Source organism: Cotesia typhae, unplaced genomic scaffold (assembly GCF_013202065.1).
Source record: "Cotesia typhae breed Kobodo isofemale line unplaced genomic scaffold, CoteBio_Ctyphae contig_33, whole genome shotgun sequence".
Taxonomy (NCBI): Eukaryota; Metazoa; Arthropoda; class Insecta; order Hymenoptera; family Braconidae; genus Cotesia; species Cotesia typhae.
Genome location: NW_027423741.1, coordinates 178259 through 204720, shown reverse-complemented (window position 1 = coordinate 204720; position 26462 = coordinate 178259). Strand labels below are relative to the sequence as shown.

General features: G+C 26.4%; 3 protein-coding genes, 1 long non-coding RNA gene and 2 other non-coding genes across 10 annotated transcripts; 2 read left to right on the top strand and 4 right to left on the bottom strand.

Moving 5' to 3' along the window:
• The first annotated feature begins 181 nt into the window (after positions 1-181).
• On the top strand, positions 182-3925 carry LOC141526150 (carbohydrate sulfotransferase 5-like). The gene is made up of 9 exons (XM_074240968.1): positions 182-935; positions 1018-1099; positions 1181-1308; positions 1567-1620; positions 1762-1889; positions 2026-2261; positions 2345-2543; positions 2623-2802; positions 2871-3925. Exons 2-9 carry the CDS (start codon positions 1078-1080, stop codon positions 3190-3192), a joined length of 1269 nt encoding a protein of 422 aa, XP_074097069.1. The 5' UTR covers positions 182-935; positions 1018-1077; the 3' UTR covers positions 3193-3925.
• A 1789-nt stretch (positions 3926-5714) lies between these two features.
• LOC141526152 (carbohydrate sulfotransferase 4-like) lies at positions 5715-7764 on the top strand. Of its 2 annotated transcripts, XM_074240970.1 has the most exons (9): positions 5715-5729; positions 5880-5945; positions 6023-6096; positions 6177-6230; positions 6298-6422; positions 6485-6720; positions 6789-6987; positions 7073-7252; positions 7343-7764. In XM_074240970.1, the coding sequence occupies exons 2-9, from the start codon at positions 5921-5923 to the stop codon at positions 7659-7661; spliced, it is 1212 nt and encodes a 403-aa protein (XP_074097071.1). In that variant the 5' UTR covers positions 5715-5729; positions 5880-5920; the 3' UTR covers positions 7662-7764. The 2 variants fall into 2 exon arrangements, with proteins under 2 accessions (XP_074097071.1, XP_074097072.1); XM_074240971.1 differs by lacking the exon at positions 5715-5729 and having other exon boundaries at positions 5731-5945; positions 6298-6389.
• On the bottom strand, positions 7761-15170 carry LOC141526164 (uncharacterized). 4 transcript variants are annotated; one of them, XR_012478974.1, is made up of 12 exons: positions 15156-15170; positions 11079-11292; positions 10351-11002; positions 9981-10058; positions 9724-9794; positions 9445-9510; positions 9194-9250; positions 8882-8932; positions 8596-8654; positions 8335-8403; positions 8102-8148; positions 7761-7918 (listed from the first exon to the last, which is right to left on the bottom strand). It is a non-coding gene; the product is annotated as an uncharacterized LOC141526164 (long non-coding RNA). The 4 variants fall into 4 exon arrangements; XR_012478975.1 differs by lacking the exon at positions 15156-15170 and having other exon boundaries at positions 10351-10405; positions 10505-11002; positions 11079-11093; XR_012478977.1 differs by lacking the exon at positions 11079-11292 and having other exon boundaries at positions 10351-10493.
• On the bottom strand, positions 9038-9109 carry LOC141526477 (small nucleolar RNA SNORD31). The gene has a single exon (XR_012479036.1). It is a non-coding gene; the product is annotated as a small nucleolar RNA SNORD31 (small nucleolar RNA).
• LOC141526476 (small nucleolar RNA SNORD31) lies at positions 9870-9940 on the bottom strand. Its single transcript, XR_012479035.1, has one exon. It is a non-coding gene; the product is annotated as a small nucleolar RNA SNORD31 (small nucleolar RNA).
• A 265-nt stretch (positions 15171-15435) lies between the features above and the next one.
• On the bottom strand, positions 15436-26303 carry LOC141526361 (uncharacterized). The gene is given in 13 exon segments (XM_074241346.1): positions 15436-19324; positions 19382-19586; positions 19656-19734; positions 19737-20038; positions 20097-20471; positions 21533-21570; positions 21642-21844; positions 21921-22306; positions 22370-22731; positions 25069-25224; positions 25287-25491; positions 25585-25962; positions 26026-26303. Coding segments are annotated over 13 exon segments (3105 nt in total). The 5' UTR covers positions 26172-26303; the 3' UTR covers positions 15436-19054.
• Between the last annotated feature and the right edge of the window lie 159 nt (positions 26304-26462).

The following is a 26462-nucleotide window of genomic DNA, read 5'->3' as shown; positions in this document are numbered from 1 at the left end:
AGCGCTTTCTCAGTAAGTATTGACTCCCAGCAGTTACGGTTAAGTTATACATCAAGTTGGCGGTAATTCTTCACTCAATCAACAACAGTTGTAAGCAAATTGACAGAAATCTACGGCCGCAACTTGAATACAAGTTAACAATCAAACTTGTAGTTAAATTTCCTTTCAACTTTACTACAATTAGAAGGAAATACTTGTACAGCAAGTTTTGACGTCTATTTGCAGAGTAAGTTATAGGTAACTAATAGGTAATCGCTCGGTTTACCAACTCTTTCCGTCAAGTCTGCTTCAAATTGCGGACGTAAATTGACAGTAAGTTATAGGTAAGGTGGCTATCAGGGTCCTTGAAGACAGAGAGCACCAATGTCTATGATTTATCAACCAACAAACATCTACCTTACCGACTTGATAATTTAGAAATCGTCACCAACACTATATCAACACACTATCAGCAAGTGGCGCGTGATTCACGTGATTGGTTGTTAATTTAAATTTTACTTTCTGCGGTAATTTGACATAAAGCTGGATCGTATTTCAATGTTATTAAATATTAAATGTCATAATTGCTTGTTCATGTTTTTATGGTTTGTTATTTAATTTGATATCCCCATCAAAGCTGATATGGTTGATACTTTTATAATTTATTATCAACACTCGAGCCACCTTCACTCTGCAACGACAGCTAGTTGGACAGCTAGTGGAGTAGCGCTGTATTACCCTTCTACCCTTGTTATTTTTTGTTACAACATCCCTTTTACCTTGATATCTATAGACATGTCTAACTTGTTATTTCTAATTTATGTATAGTATTAAATATCATTTTTTATTACACACTGCTGTAGTGTAAACCTTTCAATAAAATGTAATTAATAATGACAGATAAATATTATGACAAGGGTTGTTTCATCATTTTTATTATGATGTTATACCAAAAGGTAATAAATATTTACTTTTTTTTTTTTTTTTTTTTTTTTTTTTTTATTAACTAATACATAATATATTTATATTTTGTAACAGGACTATTTAAAGTGTATGAACAGTTGGAGATGTTGGTGATGATTGTTAATGTGATACAGCATGCTACGGAAGTGGATAATCAGTAAGCGACAATATCAATTTAATTATTAAATTGTTTAAACAGAGTATTATTATTATTGTTGTCTTTAAATTTCATCAACAGACAATGCAATGTCAAAAAGACTGAGCTTCTTTATTCTAGTCGGATTAACATCACTTTGTATTCTTGTACTAATATTTAATCAACGTTATTACAATATCATTGAGAATCATTTCCAGCCAGTTATATCGGTTAGTAAAATTAATTTATATTTATTAAAGATAAACACTTGCACGAAATAATAACATAATCACCGCAAAGCACGTGTTTTATTCATTTAAATGTAATATAATTGTAAAAAAAATTTTTTTTGTTGATAATTACTTGATTTGATTAACCACGTGAATAAACTTAGGATTTTATTATTCACACCAAGTGTTTATTAATCGCACAATCATTTAGCTTTACACACTTTTTATTACCCACTGTTTTATGTTATATGAATGTAGGATGTGGAGATAAGGTCTCGGAATAACGTCAAGCAACATCAAGACCCATTTACTGTGAGTTGTTATTGCCGATCATATTAAATTAAATTGAAATTAGTATTGTCATTTTAAATTGAATAGTTCAATCAATCGCTCATTAATCTTTTATTTTATTTGACATTAAATTTATAGTTATTTTTTTTTTTTTTTCACTAGATTTTTTCGGAAAGAATAAATCTTTCATTCTTGGAGATTCAAGATGTCGTTGATCAACAGCGAAGTAACATCGAACGCGATATGGAGAATTATGAGTATCCTAATGGAAAATACGGCCTCAATATAAAGTAATAATTTTTTTATATTTTATTTAAATAAATTGTAAATACTTATTTATATATATATATATATATATATATATATATATATATATATATATATATATATATATATTTTTTTTTTTTTTTTTTTTTTTTTTTACAGCCAACTAGATGATTTAGTAATGGAAAAAGGTGGAAGACCTATGAGAAGTGTTATTCTTGCTAATTGGCGAAGTGGAAGTACATTTGTAGGTGATATTGTTAATTCACATCCCGCTAATTTTTATCATTACGAGCCATTGCTCGATTTTGGAATTGTACAAGTTCGAGGTCCACCCTTAGCTCAATCCGCGATTGCTAATATTTATGCGTTATTTAATTGTGAATACAATAAACTACGTAAGTAATTTGGCTTATTTATTTTTTTTCAAACATAATTTTTATAATGATTTTTTTACTTTTGGTATTTTTTTTTTATACAGAAAATTATTTAGACTTTGGAAAAACTCACCCTTGGGTTTTCAATCACAATACACATTTATGGACACAATGTGTTATTCATAGAAAAATATGCTGGGATCCATTGTTTGTTACAAAATTCTGTCGAATATTTCCATTTCAATCGATGAAACTTGTACGATTGAGATTGAGAATTGCTCAAATGTTACTGGATGACAAAAGGTATATTAACTAAAATTAATAATCGGTTTATTATTTCTTATCAAAGTAAAACAATAAATTTATAAATTTATGAACTTAGCCTTGGAGTTCGTATGGTTTTACTAATAAGAGACCCGCGAGGACTGATGCAATCACGTAAGCATCGGAATTGGTGTCCAGATAGTCCTGATTGTTCAGATCCGGCACGTGTTTGTGCTGACATGGTGTCTGACTATGAAGTTGCTGTACGACTTAGAGAAAAATATCCTCGTAATTTTAAGTATGATATTTGCATTAATAATATTTTTACTTGAAAAAAATTATAATTGGTTAAATTTTTTTTTTTAGAGTTTTACGGTATGAAGATTTATCCGTTGATCCATTTTCAAACGTCAAGAAGCTGTTTGAATTTTACGGTCTAAGTTTTCATTCTAACGTAAAAAATTTTTTGGAGACCCACACGAAAAATGATTTCGGTGGCGTTTCAAGTACATTTCGTAACTCAAAAGCCGCACCGTTTCACTGGCGCAATGACCTTGATTTCGAGGAAGTTGAAGAAATTCAAAGTGTATGCTCAACTGCTATGAGGTTATGGGGTTATATGCTAGCTGTTAACGAGACTCACCAAAGAGAATTTAATCCCATCGCCAAGGATTATCAGCCTTTGTAATAATACTTGCAATTAATTAATTTTTTTAACAATGTAAATTCCTATTTATCTTTTAAATTCACGCTCGTACATTAATTCCTAGTCAAAAGCTAGTTAATAACAAGCAAAATTTATATTGCTTGGTTTTTATTTATTCCCTACGATTTTTAAGAAAAATATTATTTATTTGATGTATTTGATGTTAGTTTAATTTAAATATAGAGTAGATTAGTATTAGAATATACATCATGCAGATTTTAAATCCGTCTTGAATTTTTAAGAAAATAAAAATAAAAAAACGCCTAAAAGTGCCTGCTATATGGTCTTTACAGACCTTATTTGTATTTGTACTAAGTTACCAGAAACATGCTAATAATAGTATTAATTGCATATTAATTAATAGTATTTTAAATATTAACTTGCATTTTTTTTTATTTTTTTACACATTTATTTTCGATGCGAATAATCACTCGTTTATTATATGTTGATTGTCATGATAATTTTATAATTGTAAAAAGTTATATTTTAATAAGTTTAACTAAAAAATTAATTAATTGATTATATTATTTATTAGATAATAGTCAGAAAGAGTACATTTTTTGTAATATATTGTTACGTCGAAAACGCAACTAAAATTTAATTATTTTTATCCTAGCCGTTAGGCTAATAGATAAGGATCTGAAGCTTTATGGGAAGGGGTTGAAGTTATAATATAAGAAAATGAATTCAATTTAATAAATATATTATAAAATTATCATACAAAGATTTGAATTATTAAAACAAACATAAAAATCTTAATTAAGAACTTACTTAAATGTCATTGTTACCGTTTCTTTACATGGGTCACTTTACTTGGGTCAGAGTACAATATCGCTTCTCCTTTACTCTTATGCTCTATTATACATCTATGTGTTTGTGTATACGTAAGCGCATTTATGCATAGACAAAGGCATACATGTGTACTATTTTACATTAAATTATTTACTGTGACCAAATTTTTATATTAAATTAGTTAGATAAAAATTAATTTGTGCATAGATTACAAATTGTCATTAGTTTTTTAGATCTAAATTTTTCTTTTTATTTAAGTCGTTATTTTATTCGAAAATAAAAGAAAACATTTATTTATTTTTTTTTTGTTTAAATTTAAATTATAGTTATTAAATTTTGTTCCTTAAATTATCAACATATATATATATATATATATATATATATATATATATTTTTTTTTCTGTTGATACTAGAATTATCATAACATTCCTTTTTATTATTTTCTTTTATCATTATTTACTTTTATTTTATTTAAACTATTGTTTATATATACATTTATTTTGTTATCGAAAACTTCTATTTCGGATCTCGACAAAATTTAAAATTCCATTAGGGTATTTGTTCAGGCTCAAATCCCTTAGTATGGTCAGGCCCAACTAAAACTAAATTTTTCAAATAAGTTTCTTTTGAAAATGCTATTGATAAATTTGAAGATAACAAGATTTTAAAAATAAAATAAATGTATGTAATTAGTTGTAAGAACATAAAATTATTTATGAATAATTAAATTCTATTTGTTATAAAATAACAATGTCGGACGTTGAGTCCGACATAACAATATCTTTTTTTTTTTTTTTTAAACAAAGTTATAAGGCTGTCAACAACTTAATAATTATAATTAATAAAATTTATTATTATTTTATTAATTGATTATTTGGTGTTTGTAATAAAATAAAAATGCTTTTAAAATTTTCAACATATCATTGATAGTGACACAATGGATTCAAAATTAATATTGATGATGATAATAATAATAATAATTGTCAAAAATACGTAAATTTAAATTATAAGAGAATTGACACAATGATATGAAAGAAGAAATAATTAATCAAATAAGTTTTTTGTATAAATAATGTATGTCAAAATAATTGTTTGTGTGTTTTACTTCAACCACTAATTGTACAAAAACATGGTATTAATTTGTGTATTTATTTTAATTATAAATATTAATAAAAAAAAAAAAAAATAAATAATTCTCACTATTAATAATTAAAGTTTTGTTGAATATTTTTATTTGCTTAAATAAAAGGTATTTTTATTTGCTTAGATGTATACAATAGGGAACGAACTTGTTTTATACACTTACTGAAAGATAAAATAATTAGTGACCTCGGTTTTTAGATTTATCAATCCATTTTCAATAATATATATTACTATCAACGGCTTACTTTTTCTATAAAAATGTCACAATATATTTAATTAAATAATATATTTAATCTGTAATCTAAAGAAATTATTGTTATCAAATTAAAGTACTGAAGAAAAACTATTTAAAAATTTCTACACACACATAAATATATTTAATATAAAAGTAAACAAACATTACTTAACGAACATATTTATTGTATTTGCGTTATGAAACTATTTAATTATTAATATATAAACTGGTTTATTTCACCACGTGGTATGTATACTGCAACTCTCAATTGCATTTATAATAATTTATATCCAATATGCAGTTGTTTCTCATGTTAATACTATTTGTGGGTCAGATCTACGATAAACCAGTTGAGTCTCTTTATTATAAAACAAAAAACAATAATTATATCTAGTTCAATTCATTATTTCATTTTTACAACTTTTATCTTTCAATTACTTCATTATTTCATTGATGCAGTATATAGTGTCTAATCTTTTAAACAAATTATTATTTCAAGAGTAAGAACGATAAGAGATGTTTGCAACTATTTGATACGAAATGTTCATACGAAATACACTAATTAGTATGTGAAAGTTTTATTTTTTATTTTTTAATTGTTTTGTTATATTTTTATTTTATTTATTCTTTTTACTTTACCAGGTCAACATTCGGATAAATTACTTCGTTCAACTTTTTTCAACACTCTTCTTCTTTTGATATTTCTTCACTTATCGGTTAGTAAAATTTATCTTCTTTATATTAATTATATTATATCAATTAATGAAAAAAAAAAATTTTTTTTTTCTTTAAATAGAATGCAGATATACGTTTAAAAAGAAATTTCAATAAATATCCAGTTTTACTAGAGGTTAGTAATCACAATCGTCATTTTCACAATCCTCCAGAAGAATATATTCAAATTTTCTTTCTATTAGGTTCCATCAGAGGGAAGAAATAAATCTTCAGTAATTGAAGATGTTCTCAATCGACAGCAGCGTGATATTCAACTTAGTATGGAGAACTACAGGTACCCCAAAAATAATCATGGATCAAATATCAGGTATTTTATTACTTCTAACCTGAAATAAAAAATTAAATGTGAATTATTTTAATTTTTTTTAGCGATATTGATGACCTGCTGATGAACAAGGGTGGAAGACCATTGAGAAGTGTCATCCTCGGTTATTGGCGAGGTGGAAGTACTTTTCTTGGTGAAATACTTAACTCACATCCAGCAAATTTTTATCATTTTGAACCGCTGCTGGATTTTGGAATTTTACGGATCCGAACTCCTCCTTTAACAGAACAAGCAATCGCTAATCTCATTGCATTATTCAACTGCGACTATGATAAATTACGTGAGTTTAAATATACTGTTGGTTAATATTTTAAATTAATTATGAGTAATTAATTTTTTTATCTGTAGAACATTATATTGAATACGGAAAAACTACCCCTTGGGGCTTCAAATACAATCCTCGGTTGTGGAAAAATTGTGAGACTTACAAAGATATTTGTTGGGATTCTAATTATTTAACAGAATTTTGTCGATTGTTTCCTTTTCAATCGATGAAAATTTTAAGATTGACATTGCAAATTGCTCAAATTTTGCTGGATGATGAAAAGTATGTAAATTTTTTTTTTTTTTTTTTTTTTTTTTTTCTATTTTTATTTCTTCTTTTCTATTAATATATATGTTTAATACTTAAGACTTGGAGTTCACATGGCTTTATTAGTAAGAGATCCACGAGGACTGGTACAATCACGCAAACACCCAAAATGGTGTCAAGATAGCCATGACTGTTCAGATCCAGCACTTTTATGTGCTGACATGGTGTCGGACTATGAAGTTGCCGTCCAGCTTAAAGATAAATATCCACAAAATTTCAAGTATCGCCTTTATTATCATCATCTTATTATATTAACTCCAAATTTAGGTACTTTATCTGGTTTATTAATTTAATTTAATGGTTCTTATAGGGTGATTCGTTATGAAGATCTATCTACTGATCCAATCTCTGAATCAAAGGAGCTGTTTAAATTTTATGGTCTAAATTTTCACAGTGATGTTCAGAATTATTTAGAGACTCACACATTGAGTGACTCTGGTGGTAAATTTAGCACCTTTCGTAATTCAAAAGCTACTCCATTTCATTGGCGTGATGATCTTGACTTTGAAGAAGTTCAAGAGATTCAACGTGTTTGCTCAATTGCTATGAGGCTGTGGGGTTACGCGATGGCTGCTAATCAAACTCATCAAAAAGAATTTGATCCAGTTATTAGAAATTATCCTCTTTGAATTTTTATTTTTAAAAAATAATCAAATAATCAACAGCTTCAATAAAATTAATTTTTACTTGATATCAATAATTTAAGGATATAAATAAACAATTTTAAATTCATTTGTTTTTATATTTATTTTATAGTATTTTACAACTTGTTTGTTTATTAATTTTTTATAATTAATTTTTTATCCAACCAAGTGGGAAGCATCACGTCGATTGCTGGTATTTATGAATCCAGATCCACAAAAGTATTTTGTAAAAAATTGGAACACTGCAATAAAATAAAAATCTAATGAAATAATGGTCAAAAAAAAAAATTAAGTTTTTTGATTTTTAATATGTATCAGTGAGGGCAAGAATTAATCATATACGAATATCATTATAGCGTATATATTCTAATCATCATGTTTAAAAGTAATTATTATTTATTTTGATTTAAAAAAAAATCAAGTACCTGCTCATAAGATTGGTGTTGCTATTTAATAAATTGTGAATATGAATCTGAAAAATAATAAAAAGATTATTAGAGATCATGATTGATTTTTTTTTTTAACCAATATTTATATAATTTATTGTATTATCAGATCCTAAAATAACATCAACAGTAATCAGTCATATGCTTGTCAATTTAAAACATCATTTTAATAAATATAAAATTCAGATTAATATTGTTTAAAATTTTCTTACCAGTTATATGTTGTTAATGTTATGTCACTTCTTTGCTGAATGAATTTTTAACTCCAATTTAATAATAAACTGTAACAAATAATTTTATTGAAATTAATTATTGCTGACAAAAAGAAAAGAAAATTATTTGATCAAGTTTATTTCAGGATTTGTATTTCTCACCACATACTCATGTAAGACAGGGATAACTTAAAAATTCATCATACTAATTGTTTTAAAGATTCGAGTAATAATTTAATCATCAAGATAATAAATACATACCGATTTCTTCATTTTCTATCGATGTTATCTGCAGTTAAAGTGTTATTCCTCCATTTGAACTGTAAAAAAAAAAAAAAAAAAAAAAAATATATATATATATATATATATAATTAAAAACTAATTATTAATAAAAAAAAAAAAACAATTTTTTTGTTTAAAATTTCTTCAGGATTCCACGTTTTATCACCACGTACTTATTATGTAAGACAGGGATAACTTAAAAGTTCATCATATTAATTATTTCATCGATTGGAATAATTAAATTATTAATTTGATAAATACATACCGATTAATTTACTTTCCAGCGAACTTGTCTTTGGTCTGAACTGGAAATTATCTGTAACAATTAAAAATTTCTGAGTATAAAGAATATATTTGAAGATATCCATTACAAATAGTTAAGTTGATATTAAAAAAAAAAAAAAAAAAAAAAAAAAAAAAAAAAAAATCAGTACAATAAACCAATCAGTCATGAAAATTCAGACTGGGGCGGTAATAATTAACATCATATCAAATAAATAGAAATAATAAACTACTAAATACTTCAAAGAATAATTCATTATATAATAACGAGCAAATAAGACTTGTAAATACTTACAAGTTGAAAAGCAATCAGCATTTTAGATTCCACATTCCATTTCTCAAATTTCTGGCTCTGTAATGAATATTAAATTTTTAATGATGAAATAAATCTAATAGAATGATAAGAAAAGATTGAAATTATATTTTTTAATCAGCGAGGGCAAGTGATAATCACACACGAATATCATAGCGTATATTTTAATAACATCATATAAAAAATTAAGGTTAAAAAATATGATAAATTTGTAAATTAGAGAAGAATAGTACCTAAAAGTATCGTTGTTCCTTTCTGCAGGCTGCAAAATAGAGTCCAGCAATTGCCAAAAATTAGTTCTGAAAAATAATAAAAATTTGATCAACAATGATTACTCAATTTTTCGAAAGTTAAAATTATGGATTTTAATATCAGATAAACAAAAAAAAATGACATCAAAAATAATCAGTCATATGCTTGTCTATTTAAAACATCATTTGAGAAAATACAAAGTCGTTAAGAAATTAAATCATAGAATAATAAACAATTTTCCTTGAATAAATTTTACATACCAATTCAGTTTTTTATCCAGCCACCATTACACCGAATCTCAGCTACAAAATTTTTGTCAATGAAACATCATCTGTAACATTCGTAAATTTTAATTAGTATATATTTTTAAAAGCATCAAATGTTGATATAATTAAAAATGAGAATTAAAAAATCAGTAATGACCAATCAGTCATGAAAATTCAGACTGGGGCGGTAATGTTGAAAACATCATGTTGAAAAAATTAATCAAAGTTAATTAAATAGTAAGATAAATTACCATTTTTCAGTATAATTAAATCATATATGCAGGTTTAATCTCAGCCACGTGGTTCCTGCATTGAAAATCCTGGCAATCCTACAAAATACAACGAATTTAATATTTTATTCAATTTTATGATAAATAAACTATATTTAAAAATAACTAATTTGTTCAGTAATATTCCTTAGAATTCGTAATCATAATGATTAATCATACGAACGAGACAAATAAATCATCACAATAAATTAAAAATTATTATTATTCGATAAATATTAATAAAAAATAAAACTTGATGATATTTAAAATCAATTAAATTTATAATTATTAAAGTTAGCTAATTAAATTAAAGGATGTTTAAAGATTTTATAAAAAGACAATGAATGCTTACCATCACAGGACTTTACTGATAACGACTTGTAAGCCATGACGCGTCCCCCTGAAGACTTGTCGAGAAATAGATAGAAGAATGAAAAAAAAAAACGAACACGTGAATATTACACCGGGGAATTGAAACCGTAACGAAATGAGAAACTGTAACTTACGCCATCTTTGATTACTCTTTTAATCTAGATTAAAATGGTTGTCATTTAAAATTTTATATACTTTTATTACAGTAAGGCCCTTTTTATCATACTTAGGTAGAAAAAGAAATTTTCTGACAATTGTTTATAAATTTACTCGTAAAAATTTTTATAATAATGATAAATTTATCAATATACTTATGCAAATCAACAAATTCGGTAGAATTTGGCGCCAAGTTCCGTTCAAAACGGAGCGCCAGACTACCGAATGTGTTATTTACTGTAAGCAGAACGGCTTTTCGGGGTTACAAAATTTTATTTTAATTCTGAGGTACTTTTTTAACTTAATTTGTTATCATCAAGATTAATTAATCACTTATTTTACCGTTTTAATCAATTATTTATACTTGTAACAATTTATTCACTTAAAATTATTAAATTTTATCAGCACATACTATAGCTCGCTCAGATTTTTCAATTCTGACTTTTTTTTTGCTGGAGAAATATATCCGCCCTAGACTAGATAAAATAAAAATGTGTAGTAATATTTTTAAAGATACGAAACTACAGTTAAAAAAAGTAATTCATAGCTTACATTTACGACCGTCAGGGTGCGCTGGAATTATATCCACATAAACTGTAGACAGTTTGCGGTAAACAATACAGCCAATGCGAGATTGGGTAGCACCCCAGAAGATAGCACCCCAGAAGTTTTTTTTTTTAATTTTGAACTTTTTTTTTATCACATCGTTAGTTCATCGTTTGTTCTTCATCGCTTACTATCAACATTTGTTTGATTTGTTAGTTCTCTATTTATTTATTTAAAAAAAAATTTCTTATTAATATATCTTTAAGTTAGCCTCCCTATTGCATTTTTTAATATTTTTTTAGCAATACGGCTCATTAAATCTCTCTTTTCGATTGTTTATGTATATATAACAATCGTTTCTACTTCACATTGTTTATTTGTTGTTTAATCAACATTTTTAATTAGCTGAATATTTTTATTCTAAATATTTGCAGTGCGCATGCGTCAACTTTACGTTTATAGACTTTTAGCGCGGTCTTTTGAAAATTATAATGACAAGCACAGTGATTAGAGTGAGTGTATTATTCTTGTATTTTTAATTATAAAAGTCACATAGAAGTCACAGCACAAAAAAGGCAAGGTGTAGTCTTTAATAATTTTATAAAAAGTTTTTATTTTAATAAAGTATTCAAATTTTTTGTTATTTCTTTTTTATTTTAATAATAGTTTTTAATTCGAATTATTTTAATGCTACGTTTATGTCAGCACTTGTCACTAGCTTTAATTATCTTAATTTTTAATACACTTCACAAATCACCCACAATTACTTTGTTTTTGTAATTATTTTACTTCTTTCTAATTATTAAAATTTTTGCTCCCCCGTTTGAGATAATACGAAAGATTTTATAGGTTTTGGTCGAATTTTTTAATTCGAAGTTGGTATCGTTTACTCCTCTGATAATCTATAGTACGATGCAGTTTAGTCCGCTGATATCCACCCTGATAGCCAGCGCTTTCTCAGTAAGTGTTGACTCCCAGCAGTTACGGTTAAGTTATACATCAAGTTGGCGGTAATTCTTCACTCAACAACAGTTGTAAGCAAATTGACAGAAATCTACGGCCGCAACTTGAATACAAGTTAACAATCAAACTTGTAGTTAAATTTCCTTTCAACTTTACTACAATTTGAAGGAAATACTTGTACAACAAGTTTTGACGTCTATTTGCAGAGTAAGTTATAGGTAACTAATAGGTAATCGCTCGCTTTGCCAACTCTTTCCGTCAAGTTTGCTTCAAATTGCGGACGTAGATTGACAGTAACTTATAGGTAAGGTGGCTATCAGGGCAGATATTTTGTTTACTAATTTAGATCGAATTTATTATCTTAAATTTGGTACCGTTTAGTTCTCCGATAGTATACACAGTCTATCACCTTGCCATTCTGCTGTAGTATAGTACAGATATAGTGTTAAAGTCGCTGCCTGTAGGTGGCGTTGATGCGGTTGAGCGGAAGTTTTAAATAACGATATTCTCTATATTACACTTGTACTAATCATAATTTTGAGAAATAGTTATTATCTATCAACAATAATTTAATTTTTATCATAACAATGTAATCTAATGCATATATCTTATTCATCATGCTGTTACAAAATAATATAATATAGACATGTCAATTTATATGTTGCAAAAAATTTTATTTAAATATTATTTCGCAGCATGATTGCAAGTACGAAAGGAATAAATATTATCACATTTTGAAAAGGTGCGATAATTTGAATTTCAAAGTTATAATTATAATCCAATCATACTCTTTCAATTATTCTTATTGTTGTTATTAAGTGATTTACATAACCCAAATTTGATTAAAATCTCATTTTTTAGCGCAATTGCAAAGGAGATTAAATATCGATGCATTCCAAAAACGTGCGAAGATTAGAATCGATTGATTAAAGCCTACAATTTTTGAATTGTATTCTTATTTCCCCGCTCAAATTTAAATTTCATTACTATACATTCTGACGAACTCTTAGGTAGAAAAAAAAATTTTCCATTTTATTTATCTTATTATCGTTATTACCATTTTTATTGTTTTCACAAATATTATTATTATTTGTTATTAATTGCTCAGGGGGGTTTTCCCCGGAGTCCGACTCTCCGAGGGCCCAGCCTGAGCGCCATCCATTACTGCTGCACCACTCCACACAACAAGGCGGTTAGTGAGTGCAGCAGGCCAAATTCATTTGCCTAAGTAGACGCAGGGATCCCAAAATGACAGCCTTTTGCATCCGCACTGCTAGAGACACGGCTGCTGAACTGCAAGCCGGTATCTTCGCAAGTGAAGACACAAAAGACTGTTTCATCCCTCCAAGGACGCCGACAACCAAAACGACGAGCTTGACACGGTAACTGTGTCAATAATAATAAATAATAATAATAATAATAATAATAATAATAATAATTATTATTATTATTATTATTATTATTATTATTATTATTAGTATTATTATTATGAATATTATTATTATGATGACTATTGATTGATCATTAAAATACTTAACATTTTTGTTAGTATGGAAGTTATTTTTCCAGTCCAAATCGTTTCAACAAATTTTATAAAAAATTCATGATTTCAAAAACTTTTTCTTCTCAATGTACATGCATTGATTAACAATTCTCTCGATATTTTTAAAAAATTTAGAATGAAATGAATATTTATTTACTTAATGACATTGATATTGGCTGACGTCTAACAATTTTTTTTAAATTACTTGAATTAATTAAATGGTAATTCCTAAAAAATTACACCCGTAAATTTTTTAATTTTTTATACATGAGATGTGCTTGTCACTATAATTTTCAAAAGTCCGCGCTGAAAGTCTAAACGTAAAGTTGATGCATGCGCAGTGCAAATATTTAGAATACAAATATTCAGCTTATTAAAAATGTTAATTAAACTAGAAATAAACAATTTGAAGTTGGAACAAAGGTTTTTTGTACATGAACAATCATAATCAGAGGTTAATCCCATTGGATAGTGTACCATTCTATGATTTTGTGGTCGTTGCCGATAGGTTGCATTGTTATCCAATCAAGTGGATTTAGGTGAAAAGTCTTACAATTATGAGCATGGTGTATTGTGTCATTTACTTACAACAATGTCATAATAACAATAACACTAATAATAAAAATTATGAGAATGAAATTAATTATATCGGTAATACCAAATTGAGGTTAAAAATATCATTATCATTATTATTACTGAATGAATTATTGTTATTATTAAATTAATGTGTATTAGAGTATTAAATCCAAATCAACAACTTTTTTAATTCAAAAAATGTTAAAATTTTTACTGTATATAAATAAAAATGTAAAATCCCTATTAATAAGATAGTTAATCGCTTTTAACCGCGGAGTTTACGCGGATTAGTCACGTTAAGTCTTTTAATGCTACTAGCTACTATGAGAGAAACAGAATTTTAATTTTTTGTTAGGATTTGATTTTCAAAATTAACGAACAAATAACCTTTTATATGATAATAGCTTTACCTGCATTAATTAATTTATTTACATATTTCTAATTTTACGCGGGAAAAGTTCAATTTTAAAATTAAGAGGCGAGCAAAAAAATTACACTTAACAAAAAGATATGAAATCCGAACAAAAACAGTTTCACTGTAAAAAATTGCGCCAAGTCCACGTTCATAAAACTCATCTCAATAACATCTGCACTTTGCAAAAAAATAAGACTCGTTACAATAATTTTCATTCTATACAAAAAAAGTTAAATACAAAAAATACCAAGAAACCGTCATAATGTTGAAAAAATTGAAAAAATTTGTTGAAAATTTAAAAATTAAGAAAAAATTTTTTTATCGTACTTGGCGCGCGTCATTGAGTACCCCAAATTTTTTCGAACGAATTTCAACCCGAGAAAAACGATTTCGCTTGAATTTATGTAATGTAAATATGTATAATTATATAATATAATATATATATATATATATATATATATATATATATATATATATATATATATATCTTATCAGCTCTAATTATATAATATATGATTTCATACATTGTTATGTTTATAGATTCACATCAGTGAAGTATACTCAACGAATTAAAAACACTGCTTACTGGATTAATATCAGCTTCAGTGAAAAAATCCGTTTCGAAAATTTTTTCAGATTTTTAGTGAAAATATCTGTCAATATGGTAGTCTGGTGAAGATATCTGAAATAACACAAAATTTTTTAATTCAATTTTTTCAGTTCCGTCATTAAGCTTTCATGAAGAAACTTGATCATGCTTCGTTTAATTGTAATTAACACATTTTGATTGGCAATCACACCGCATTTTCTCAATTTAGTCGGCCATATGTTTTATTTTTTAATCAACTCAATTTTCGCAGTGATTCCACGACAGAGTCAATGTATGCAGGCGTATTCACTTGTAAGCAAATTGCATAACCGAACAGGAGAGGGCGTTTTATTGAAATCATAAACGATGGGCGGACAATTTAAAAATTTCAAATAAAATACGTATGCCATGTTGATTTTACCTAACTTTTGTTAAACGTATCATAAAATAATATTTCATTAATTACATTTATGCATTTTATAGGTTGACTTACTTATAAATGTTGAAACATTAAAAGGATGTTCATGTATCCTGAAAAAATTTAGGGTACTCGATGACGCGCGCCAAGTACGATAAAAAAATTTTTTCTTAATTTTTAAATTTTCAACAAATTTTTTTCAATTTTTTCAACATTATGACGGTTTCTTGGTATTTTTTTGTATTTAACTTTTTTTTGTATAGAATGAAAATTATTGTAACGAGTCTTATTTTTTTTGCAAAGTGCAGATGTTATTGAGATGAGTTTTATGAACGTGGACTTGGCGCAATTTTTTACAGTGAAACTGTTTTTGTTCGGATTTAATTATTCACAGGAGTATGGCTGAAAGTAAAGAAATAATTAAGTAAGTTCATACTTTAATTAACTTTTGTTGCATTTATTTATTTATATTTTTTTATTCTTATTGTAAAAGTTATTATTTTCATCACTCAGATTTTTGAAAACATACTTCTCGCAGTTAACCATTATGTAAAATTTTTTAAATTGTATAATAAATTCGTAGAGCATTGAAAATTATGTACATTTATATTCGTGATGTCTATCGCAGATTATTTGAACGCTGGCATTTGAATATATGGCACAATCATCAATGACTTTACAACTCTAAAAGGTTACTTACTCAAGGACGTTTATTAAATGACTAAATAAATCAAAATATATTGACAATTTAAATATTTATTAGAGAATATATTAAAGATTGTGTCAATTAAATTTCCGTTATTAGCTGAAATCAAGTACATGTTGTAATTGATAGAGAAGCTAATCAATAAAAAAAAAAAAAAAAAAAAAAATTATGTATTAAAAAGAAGATATGAGTTTCAACAATAAAGTAATAGAAATTAAAAGTGTATCATTTCGTTGAGTTAATAATTATTCCATCTTCATATGAATGAGAAATGTTAATTCTCATCTGATCTGAAAATAATTAGAGCACAAAATAAAAAAAATTGAACAAATGACATTGACGTACACGCCTTGAATTAAAAAAATTATTTTCATTTACAAGTCAATATCAAGGTTTCTAGTGCATGAAGTCATTGTACACGCTTTAGTGATTCCTGAGATTCGTATAGATCCGTCTATTAAAAATTTTACTAAAAAATAAAAATATAAAAGTTTAATTTTAAAATTAATTAAAAAAAAAAAAAAATTCCAAATATTAAATATTAAATTACATTTATTATTATTAAATATCTCATAATGTGTAACCTGATTATTTAGACTCAACGCAGCGCAATTATATATTTTAATTTGCAATTTAGTGATGCACAAAATGAAAAGACGAAACAAATAATAATAATAATAATAACATCAGTAGCATAAAAAAGTAATTTTATAAATTAACAAAGTTAAATCAGCATTGTACAATTTATGTAGGTATATGTGTGTTTATGAAGTAACAAAACAACAACTTAGTGTGTTATTCTGGAACGCGAAAATATTTCAATTTAACATGTTACGTTTATGAGACCACGAATGCAATGAGATAGCAGCTTAGACGTTATTACCAAATGCAGTGATGTTACATTCTTTATTATTCTACATTATAAAAGATGAAAACGGAATTTTAAATCAGGTACGTCTAAGAGGAGAAAAATAATAAAACGTGGGTAGTAAAAGTTTTATAACAGCGTAATTGCTTGTTTAGTGTGTGAGACTCTATTCAAATATGTCCCACGACTTATACTCTCATTCTCTCTTATTCTCTAGGACCCAAGGAAATGAAAAGAAGATAAAAAAAGATTCTTCGCACGTTGAAAAAATAATCATTACATTACATTACATTATATTACATACTCTTTCACTTCCCATATTACATTTTTTTTTTTTTTTTTTTTTTTTTTTTTATAAATATAATTAGTTGTTTCCTGAATCAAATACTTTTAATTAAAATTTGACTGTAAAAAAATTATTCAGTTTCGAAAATTTACCAAAATATTTTTTATATTGCATATAACTACGTATTTATAATTCTTTGCTTCCTGATTAAAGTACTTTTAATTAAAATTGGATAAAAAAATAATGTTAAATATAACTACGTAACGTATTGAAGACTATATACATAGTAAACATTTTATAAAATTCAGGTAATAACATTAATTAATTAATTTATTTAATCTTAAATTACAGTATTTAACTGTAATTCAATACCAACTGATCTCTTAATTAAAATGAATGGTTAAATAATATACAGTTATAGCATTAACTCTATTGAGGGGCATTTAAATGAAATAATAATAGTAGCTTTGTGTATTTATGAAATAAATTTTTATTTTATATAAATGCAAGTGCTTGAAGTAAAAAAAAAAAAAAAAAAAAAAAAAAAAAAAAAAAGTTTCTTTTTTATTTTTTTCTAGAAGTTTTATTACAAACTTCCGGGATTTATTTAAGAATCATTTGCACTTGTAGTTATTTTATTATATTTCCAATGCCTTTGGATTGAGCAAGCTAATTGAGCTTCGTCGCATCCTTTGGCTTTCTCTTAACTCAATACTAATATACCAATAAAATATAACATTACATTACATATTTACCAATATATTACTTTACTACTGTACTACTGTGTGTTGATCGATCGGTAGTCAATAAATATTTTTACATCTAAGATTCTTATAACTTTGTTGCTCCGCTCTATTAAAATTTTAAATTATGCAACAACTGCTGTATGAAGATAAAAAATAAAATTCGCATGAGTTGTGCTGAAAAATTATTTAAAATTATTAATGATTAATAATATCATTTGAAACAAATATTACGGATATATATATATATATATTTTTTTTTTTTTCTTATTTTCTTAAACACAGATACCAGTTATGTATGTTATGCGTGTGTATAAGAGAGAAGATACACGTGGGATCATCCAAGGAGATAACAGGTCGGAGAAAGTGCATGAAATTACATAGTATGTTACTACTTATGCGTAAACATATTAGTTTTAAATGTAAATATAAAATTAAAAAGTTATTTATATACTACTACTGTTGCGAATCCTAGATTTTGATAAATATAATTTAATTTTAAATTCAAAGCCTGCAAAATTCACCTTAAGGTTAATATTAATATCGTACTTGGGTTTACAATGCAGGGTATGTATACTTAGTACATAAAATTATACTATTTTTTTTTCAAATTTAATTACAGAACTATTATTGTCAACAAGTCTCGTTCATATATTTAATATATTTTTAATTTTTTTAGACACTTAATTATAATTTTTGGACTTTCAGTAATTTTTCATGTCTCTGGTGTAATTAAAAATAATTAAGGTTTTGCTCTAGTGATAAGTAAAATAATTCATTTTACGAATAACTATTTTATATTTATTATCAATTATATTCTTCTTATACATTAAAAAACAAATTATCTATTTTCTTCTAATTAATATAAAATAAAATCACTGAAGAACGTTATAAAGTGAATAAGAAAGTTTTACCAGCTGAAAAAAAGCAATATATATTTTATTAAATAAATTGAAAGTTAAATACATAATGTTTTTATAAAAACATACTTGATTGTAAGAATTAAGAGATACGTCAATAAAGTACCCAGCGTTGAATTTCAATTCCTTCTGACTTCGCATCATTATCATCAATAAACTTTTTTGAGTACCAAGACTCAAAATGTACCAATCAGATTGATAAATGGCCATCGCCACATCACAACTCTATTAAATTTATTTAGAGTTATTATTTCCGATAAATTACACCAAAAGTATATTTACCTTGAAAGTATACTCGGTACTGGCAAAGCAAGTAATAAAAACCTGCGTAAGCATACAAGTAAAATAAATAACTGTTGGGATGAATTTTGGATGATTGACACCTATGTGAGATAATCTATAAACTGTCACGCATATAAAAATCGCGCTTATTGAAAATTGTAAAAAAATAATCGAATTGAAAATTTTATTTGTAATTTCTGCAAACCTGAAATAGTATAAAAAATAAAAACAATACATATATTGATAAAAATATTTTTATTAAAATAAACTTAACTGGAATATTTTTAGGTGGTGTTTAACACATTTTGAAACTTGAATTACTTCTCTCCGTCTAATATCATCAAAAGAATCAGATCAGATGAATAAATATTTTTTGATATTGAATTCAATCTATACTCAAGAATCCGCAATTGTTCACAAATTTTCAGCATAAATCCCGGTATCAGGGTGTCATACGCTACGTTAACTAATGCTCCAAAAAGATGGGCGAAAATTTTATGGCAGTAAGCTATCCAGTATCCGACGTATGTTGTTGAATCATATGGCAACCATGTGTGATAAGGCAACGATCGTTTTGGAACGTCACAAAGTATTGATACGATTGCTCCCATGGCTACCGATGATTCTGTTAAACCAAAGTACGCGATTGTTCTCACGCTAGAAGAAATAAAAAATGAATTATTAAAATAGGAATAACAACGATTTATTAACTCACTTTATAGTTTTATCGAGTTTATCTTGGATAAGTTTTTCTTTTTCATTGCGATAACAGCACGGATATGTGTCGAGGATGTTCAACAACCGTATAATATCTTTCCGTTTTACAATAACATTAGCAATTTTTCCACAAACTCCAACCATTGTCAGCGAACGCACTAAATTATAAATAAATTGCTCGAGAGTATTATAGCTTGCAAAAAGCGCTATTAATTCAAATGAAACACAAGAGTAAATAAAAATAATCATTAAAGTAGTATAAACAAAGTATAGAAATTTCTTCCATCCAAAAATGAATTCTACACTATGCCATAAACCTAAGCATTGTAAAATATTAAAGCTAAACGGTAGCAGCATGTTATCCTGGTGATAATAAAAAATTATTTATATTCTTATATCCCGATTCGATTGGTCTTGGCTGATGCTGAATAAATAATAATCAGCGTGTCGCCAAACTGTCTACAATAATCTAACATTTTATTCTTAAAGATAATTACTTAATTTATTAATCGACAAAGGGCTTAATAATTTTATATTTCTTGCTTTTAGATGATCAAAATATATTTCAGGGGCTATAAATATTAAAATACATCAGCTATTACTGGTTATTTTTATACTTGTAATTGCGGATAAGAAGAAATGTGATTATGTTTAAATTGTCATTATTCATCGACGGGGTATAAATTTAGATTTTGTGACTTCTAAAACTCACTGTTCTACATAATGAATAATTAATAATCTTTAATACACTACTGGCTACCGGGCTGTCTACTTCTTTGGAAGTATATTTGTTTCATGAAGTAAGTATGAATTTATTATGCTTTATTATCTATTATTTATACATGCTTTATTATCTATCGACAAAGGGTTGAATAATTTTACCAAGATTCGTACCCCTGATGTAATGAATAATAAAATTGACAATTACAGGGTATTTCTACAGAACTTGATTATTATCATTATTATTGTCCACCTGGAGTGGAGTAATAAGAGTCAGTTTGTATTCTACAGCTGAAGAAACAACTCCGGTAATAATCAATGAACAGTTTAATTACCTTTTTTAATGTGTCGCCATCAGGGTTTTTTTTTTTTTTTTTTTTTTTTTTTTTTTTTTTTTTTTTTTAACTGACACATTGGACCAGGTAGTGTTTTAATAATTTTTTAATGATTCACAAATAATTTTTTAAATTTAAGTAATTTTAATTATATACTTAGATCACTGAAGAACATTGTAAGCTGAGTAAGAAAGTTTAACCAGCTGGAATAAAAGTTATTTTGTTTAATAAAAATAAAAATACGCTTAAATTTAAAACATACTTGATTGTACGAATTAAGAGATACGTCGACAAAATGGCCAGCGATGAATTTCAGCGTTTTTGACTACGCATCATTATTAACAACAGACTTTTTTGATTGTTTACATTTAAATCATACCAATTAGATTGATAAATGGCGGCAGTTAACTCGCTACTCTGAAAAATTATTAATTTTTAATATAAAACTCATATTACGTTGAAGATATTTAAAAAAAAAAAAAAATATTTACCTTGAGATTGCATTCGGTACTGGCGAAACAAATAACAAAAATCTGTGTAAGCATACAAATAAAATAGAATGCAGTGGGTGCAAATTCTGGATTATCAATTGTTATTTGAGATAATCCATAAACTGTCACACATATCACGATGGAACTTATGGAAAATTGTAAAAAAGTAACAGTACTGAAGGCTTTGTTTGTTATTTCAGCTAATTTGTGGTAAAAATTTAAATATCTACTAAATATCAAAATATCTAAATAAATATATATTTTATCAAAGTCTACCTAACTGGAATATTTTTATATGGTGTTGGACACATTTTGAAATTTCATTAATTTCTTCCTGCTTTTTGGCATCAAATGACTTAAATAAGTTATTATTTTTGGTAAGTAAATCTACTCTGTGCTCTAAAATTGTTAATTGGGCGCAAATTTTCAACATAAAACCTGGTATCATAGTATCGTAAGCGACATTCACTAGCGCTCCAAAAATGTGAGCAAAAATTTGATGGCTGTAAGCGATCCAGTATCCAATTATTGACATTTTATAATCATATGGTAACCATATGTCAAAAGGTAATGCTCGATGTGGAGTATCACAAAGTACTGATACGCTTACCACCATCACAACTGCTGATTCTGTCATTGTCAAATACGCTATCGTTCTCGATCTAATAATAAAATAAATTCAATATTTATTTTAAATAATTCCCTTTAAATAATAATATACTTACTTTATAGTTTCATCAAAATTTTTTTCAATAACTTTTTCTTTTTCATTTTGATAGCAACACGGATAACTTCCAAGAATCTCAATAAGTTGGTCAATTTCTTTTTGTTTTACAATAACGTTGGCAATTTTACCGCAAACACCAACCATGGTTAGTAAAACTATTAAATTATTAATAAATAGCTCGGGATTATCAAAGGATCCAATCAGTGCAATTAATTCAAATAATACACAAGAATAAATAAATATAACCATAAAATTAGTGTATATGAAATAAAAAAATATTCTCCATTTAGATTTCGAGTTTGCCGCTTGCCATAAGCCTAAACATTGCAGGATACCAAAGCTCCAATGTAATAACATTATGTATTATTTATTATATATATTTGAAAATCAATGGTTTAGAATATAAGCTCTGGAATAAGATCCGTATTGGATTTAACTGAACTTGATTACTCCCGTTATACGCCTATCATAGATAGTGAATTAATAATGACACTACCTTCTATTTCTGGGATTTCACATTTTAACAATAATTACGATATTATAGATTGATATTAAATTCAATACGGGATTAGTTTGGTATTAAATTTTAAGAATTATATAAATTATTTAAACGGTCATTATCATTATCTTATTACAGAAAATTGTAATTGTAATAACTAGTATGTAATGTCTCGTTACTGAAAACCCAAGGGTTTACTTAGAATAGTTAAACTCACCAGACAAGTTATACTGTATTCAAAAATACAGCCGCCGGCATTTCTGCAATATTTTTAAAATTCAATACTTTATCAACGAAAAATCAAGGTAGAGTATTATTAATTAAAAATAATATAATTTATTTAAACTTTATGTATATTTCTAATCTTTTTCTAGTTTATCATCAAAGCCATCGTCGTAAAATTTTCAGGTGTATTATGCTATAATGAATATATTGATGCTAATTGATGGCTATTATTTCAGAATATTGTAAGCTGAATAAGAAAATTTCATCAGCTGATTGTAAAAGTTATAAGAGATACTTCAATAAAGTACGCAGCATTGAATTTCAATGGTTGAAAACATCGAGTCATTATGAGTAATAAGCTTTTTTGTGAATCAATATCCAAATTGTACCAGTTTGATTGATAAACAGCTGTTGCAATGCCTATACTCTGGTAAGTTTAGTTTATTAGTATAATTATTGTTGTTGTTATTGTAAATAATTTATTTTTAATATCTTAATATTGCAACATTCCGCGGTTTGGAGTATCATATGAACTATTGATACCTTTACTGTGGTCACTATAACTGACTCGGTGACCATTAGAAAAGTAATACTCCGATATCTGCAGATTTAAATTTATTTGTCAGTATATAACTATGAATTAAAAAAAAAAAAAAAAAAAAATGAAAAGGCTTACTTGATTTTACTATCAAATTTATCTTGGATTTTTTTTTTCTTCAGCATCTTGATAACAGCATGGATATGTTTCAAAAATATCAAGTAGATGTAAAATTTCCTTACGTTTAAAAAGTACATTGAAAACTTTTTCACAAACTCCAACCATTGTTAGAAAAATAATTGCGCTGCTGAGAAATTGTTGAAAATTAGTGTAACTGCTAATCAGTTTGTCTGCTTAAAAAAATACATCAAAATATATATAAACCGCAGTAAAATAAGAGTGAAAAATATTATAAATATAATCTAAATCCATGATCGTTTTCAGTTCGCCATAAACCTAAATATTGCAGGATAGTTATTGAAAGCATTATTATATCACTTTCAATAATAAATGTTATTATTATAGTTTTCTAAAAAATCTGTTTTCAAATGGGATTTTAACAAAGACTCCCTCTCTACTATCTTGTAAATAGTGAATAAATAATAGTAATAACTGTCGCCAAACTGTTTACTTGTACGATATTAAATTTAAAAATAATTGTACTATATTATCTTCAAACAAAATTTAATAATTTTCTGCTTCTATACTGGAATATTTCCATTTTAAAGATGAATATTTCAATAGATATAAATTATTTTAAAACTATTATTATTATTATTATTATTTTTTAAGTTGTCTACGAGAACAGTAACAAAGGGTTCCGTTGTATGGACAGAATTGTCAATCGAAAGGGATTGGCTAAGAATAGTCAGTATATTTCCACCTTGTGAAAGAGTAACATAGCAAAAATTATTCTCCGAAGTAATTCAGTTTATTTACATCACTTCTGATTGATAGTACTAAAGAAGAATAGTAGTATCTTGAATTTTAATTCTTAACATTTTATATTTCCTAAGAAAATAAATTTATATTGTTAAAAATATAAATCGTACTAAATAATAAATATCTTTTTTTAGGACGATTCCTTCAAAATGCAATCAAAGCTTATAAAAGTTTTATTCTGTTGTGTAATGTATTTGATTTATCTCTGAAAGACAAACACTATACATTATACAGGTATGTGTACAGTTTCAAACAATCACTTGATTATTTAATAATGTTTTTTTTTTTTTTTTTTTTTTTTAACTGTTACAGCAACAATTTTAGTCATTTTAATTATGTCATTATCAAACTATATATACATTTGTAACAAATATATTATTGAAGAACATTGTAAGCTGAGTATGATAGCTTGACCAACTAAAATAACAATTAATTTTTACTTGAAATAAATAAAAAAAAAAGTGATAATAATATGATGAAATTAAAATAATACCTGATTATAGGTGTTTAGAGATACTTCAACAAAAGATCCAGCCGTAAATTTCAACGGCCGAAGACTGCGTATCATTATGAGTAATAAACTTTTTTGGGAACTGACACTCAAAATATACCAATTTGTTTGATAAACCGCAGTAACTATATCATAACTCTAATGAATAGTAATTATTTTTTAAAACCAATCTATTATTGTTTATATGTAAATAAATTTACCTTAAAACTACATTCGCTACTGGCTAAACAAATTATAAAAATCTGTAAAAGCATACAGATAAAATAACAAGTCGTTGGAACGAATTCTGGATGACTGAATTGAATTTGCGATAATCTGTAGACTGTAACGCATATAACAATAGTGCTTATGGAAAATTGTAAAAAAATAACCGAACTAAAGATTTTGTTTAGTATTTCAACTAATCTACATTAAAAAAAATTTCATTATTAATTATAATTATACCGAGTATTTGTATATATATATATATATATATATATATATATATATATACTTAACTGAAATATTTTTAAGTGATGGTCGACACATTTTGAAATTTCACTTATTTCTATTTTCTTAATATCAGCAAGTGAATCAGCGTTACAAACATTTTTTGGTATTAAATTAATACGATGCTCGAGAATATTCAATTGACAGTTAATTTTTAGTATCAGACTTGGAACAAGAGTATCGAACGCAGCATTAACTGACGCACCTACAAAGTGTGCGAAAAATTGATGTCCATACGTTACAAAATAACCTATACTTGTGGTGGGATCGTATGGCACCCAAACGTTGTACGCCAGTGCTCGATTTGGAATATCATTCAACATTGACACACTCAGGATCATTGTAACAGCTGACTCGGTAAGTCCCAAGTAAACTATTGTTCTCAAACTAAATTAAATTAATATTATGATTAGTATTATCAATTGTATAATGAAAAAAAAAAACACTTACTTTATAGTTTTGTCATATTTATCTTGGATATTCTTCTCTTTATCGTCTTGATAACAACACGGGTAAGTTTGTAAAATGGCTAGTAAGTGTATTAATTCTTTACGCCTAGCAAGTACATTGAACATTTTTCCACATATGGCAATCATGGTCAAAAGTATTATTGAGCTATCAACAAACTGCTGTACGTCATTAATATGCTCGGTAATTGCTAATAATTCAAAAAATACGCAAGAAAAGACTATTGTTATCCAAAAATATGAATAAATAATTTGTAAATATTTTTTCCATCCGGTAATATTTTCCAGCTTCCACAAGCCGAGACCTCTGAGAATTCCAAAACTGTACGGCAATATCATATTATTTAATAATATGGCTTTGATGGTTCTTCTGTGGAGTTTAAACTTGGACTGGATACTTGTACTCCCACTTTGTCCTTT

Excerpts from the sequence above, each read along its gene's own strand:
- LOC141526150 (XM_074240968.1), top strand. The coding sequence starts at position 1,078 with ATGCTACGGAAGTGGATAATCA. Across the intron at positions 1,100-1,180 it reads GCTACGGAAGTGGATAATCA|ACAATGCAATGTCAAAAAGA; the intron begins GTAAGCGACAAT and ends TTTCATCAACAG. Across the intron at positions 1,309-1,566 it reads ATTTCCAGCCAGTTATATCG|GATGTGGAGATAAGGTCTCG; the intron begins GTTAGTAAAATT and ends ATATGAATGTAG.
- LOC141526152 (XM_074240970.1), top strand. The coding sequence starts at position 5,921 with ATGTTCATACGAAATACACTAATTA. Across the intron at positions 6,721-6,788 it reads CTGCGACTATGATAAATTAC|AACATTATATTGAATACGGA; the intron begins GTGAGTTTAAAT and ends TTTTATCTGTAG. Across the intron at positions 7,253-7,342 it reads AAATATCCACAAAATTTCAA|GGTGATTCGTTATGAAGATC; the intron begins GTATCGCCTTTA and ends TGGTTCTTATAG.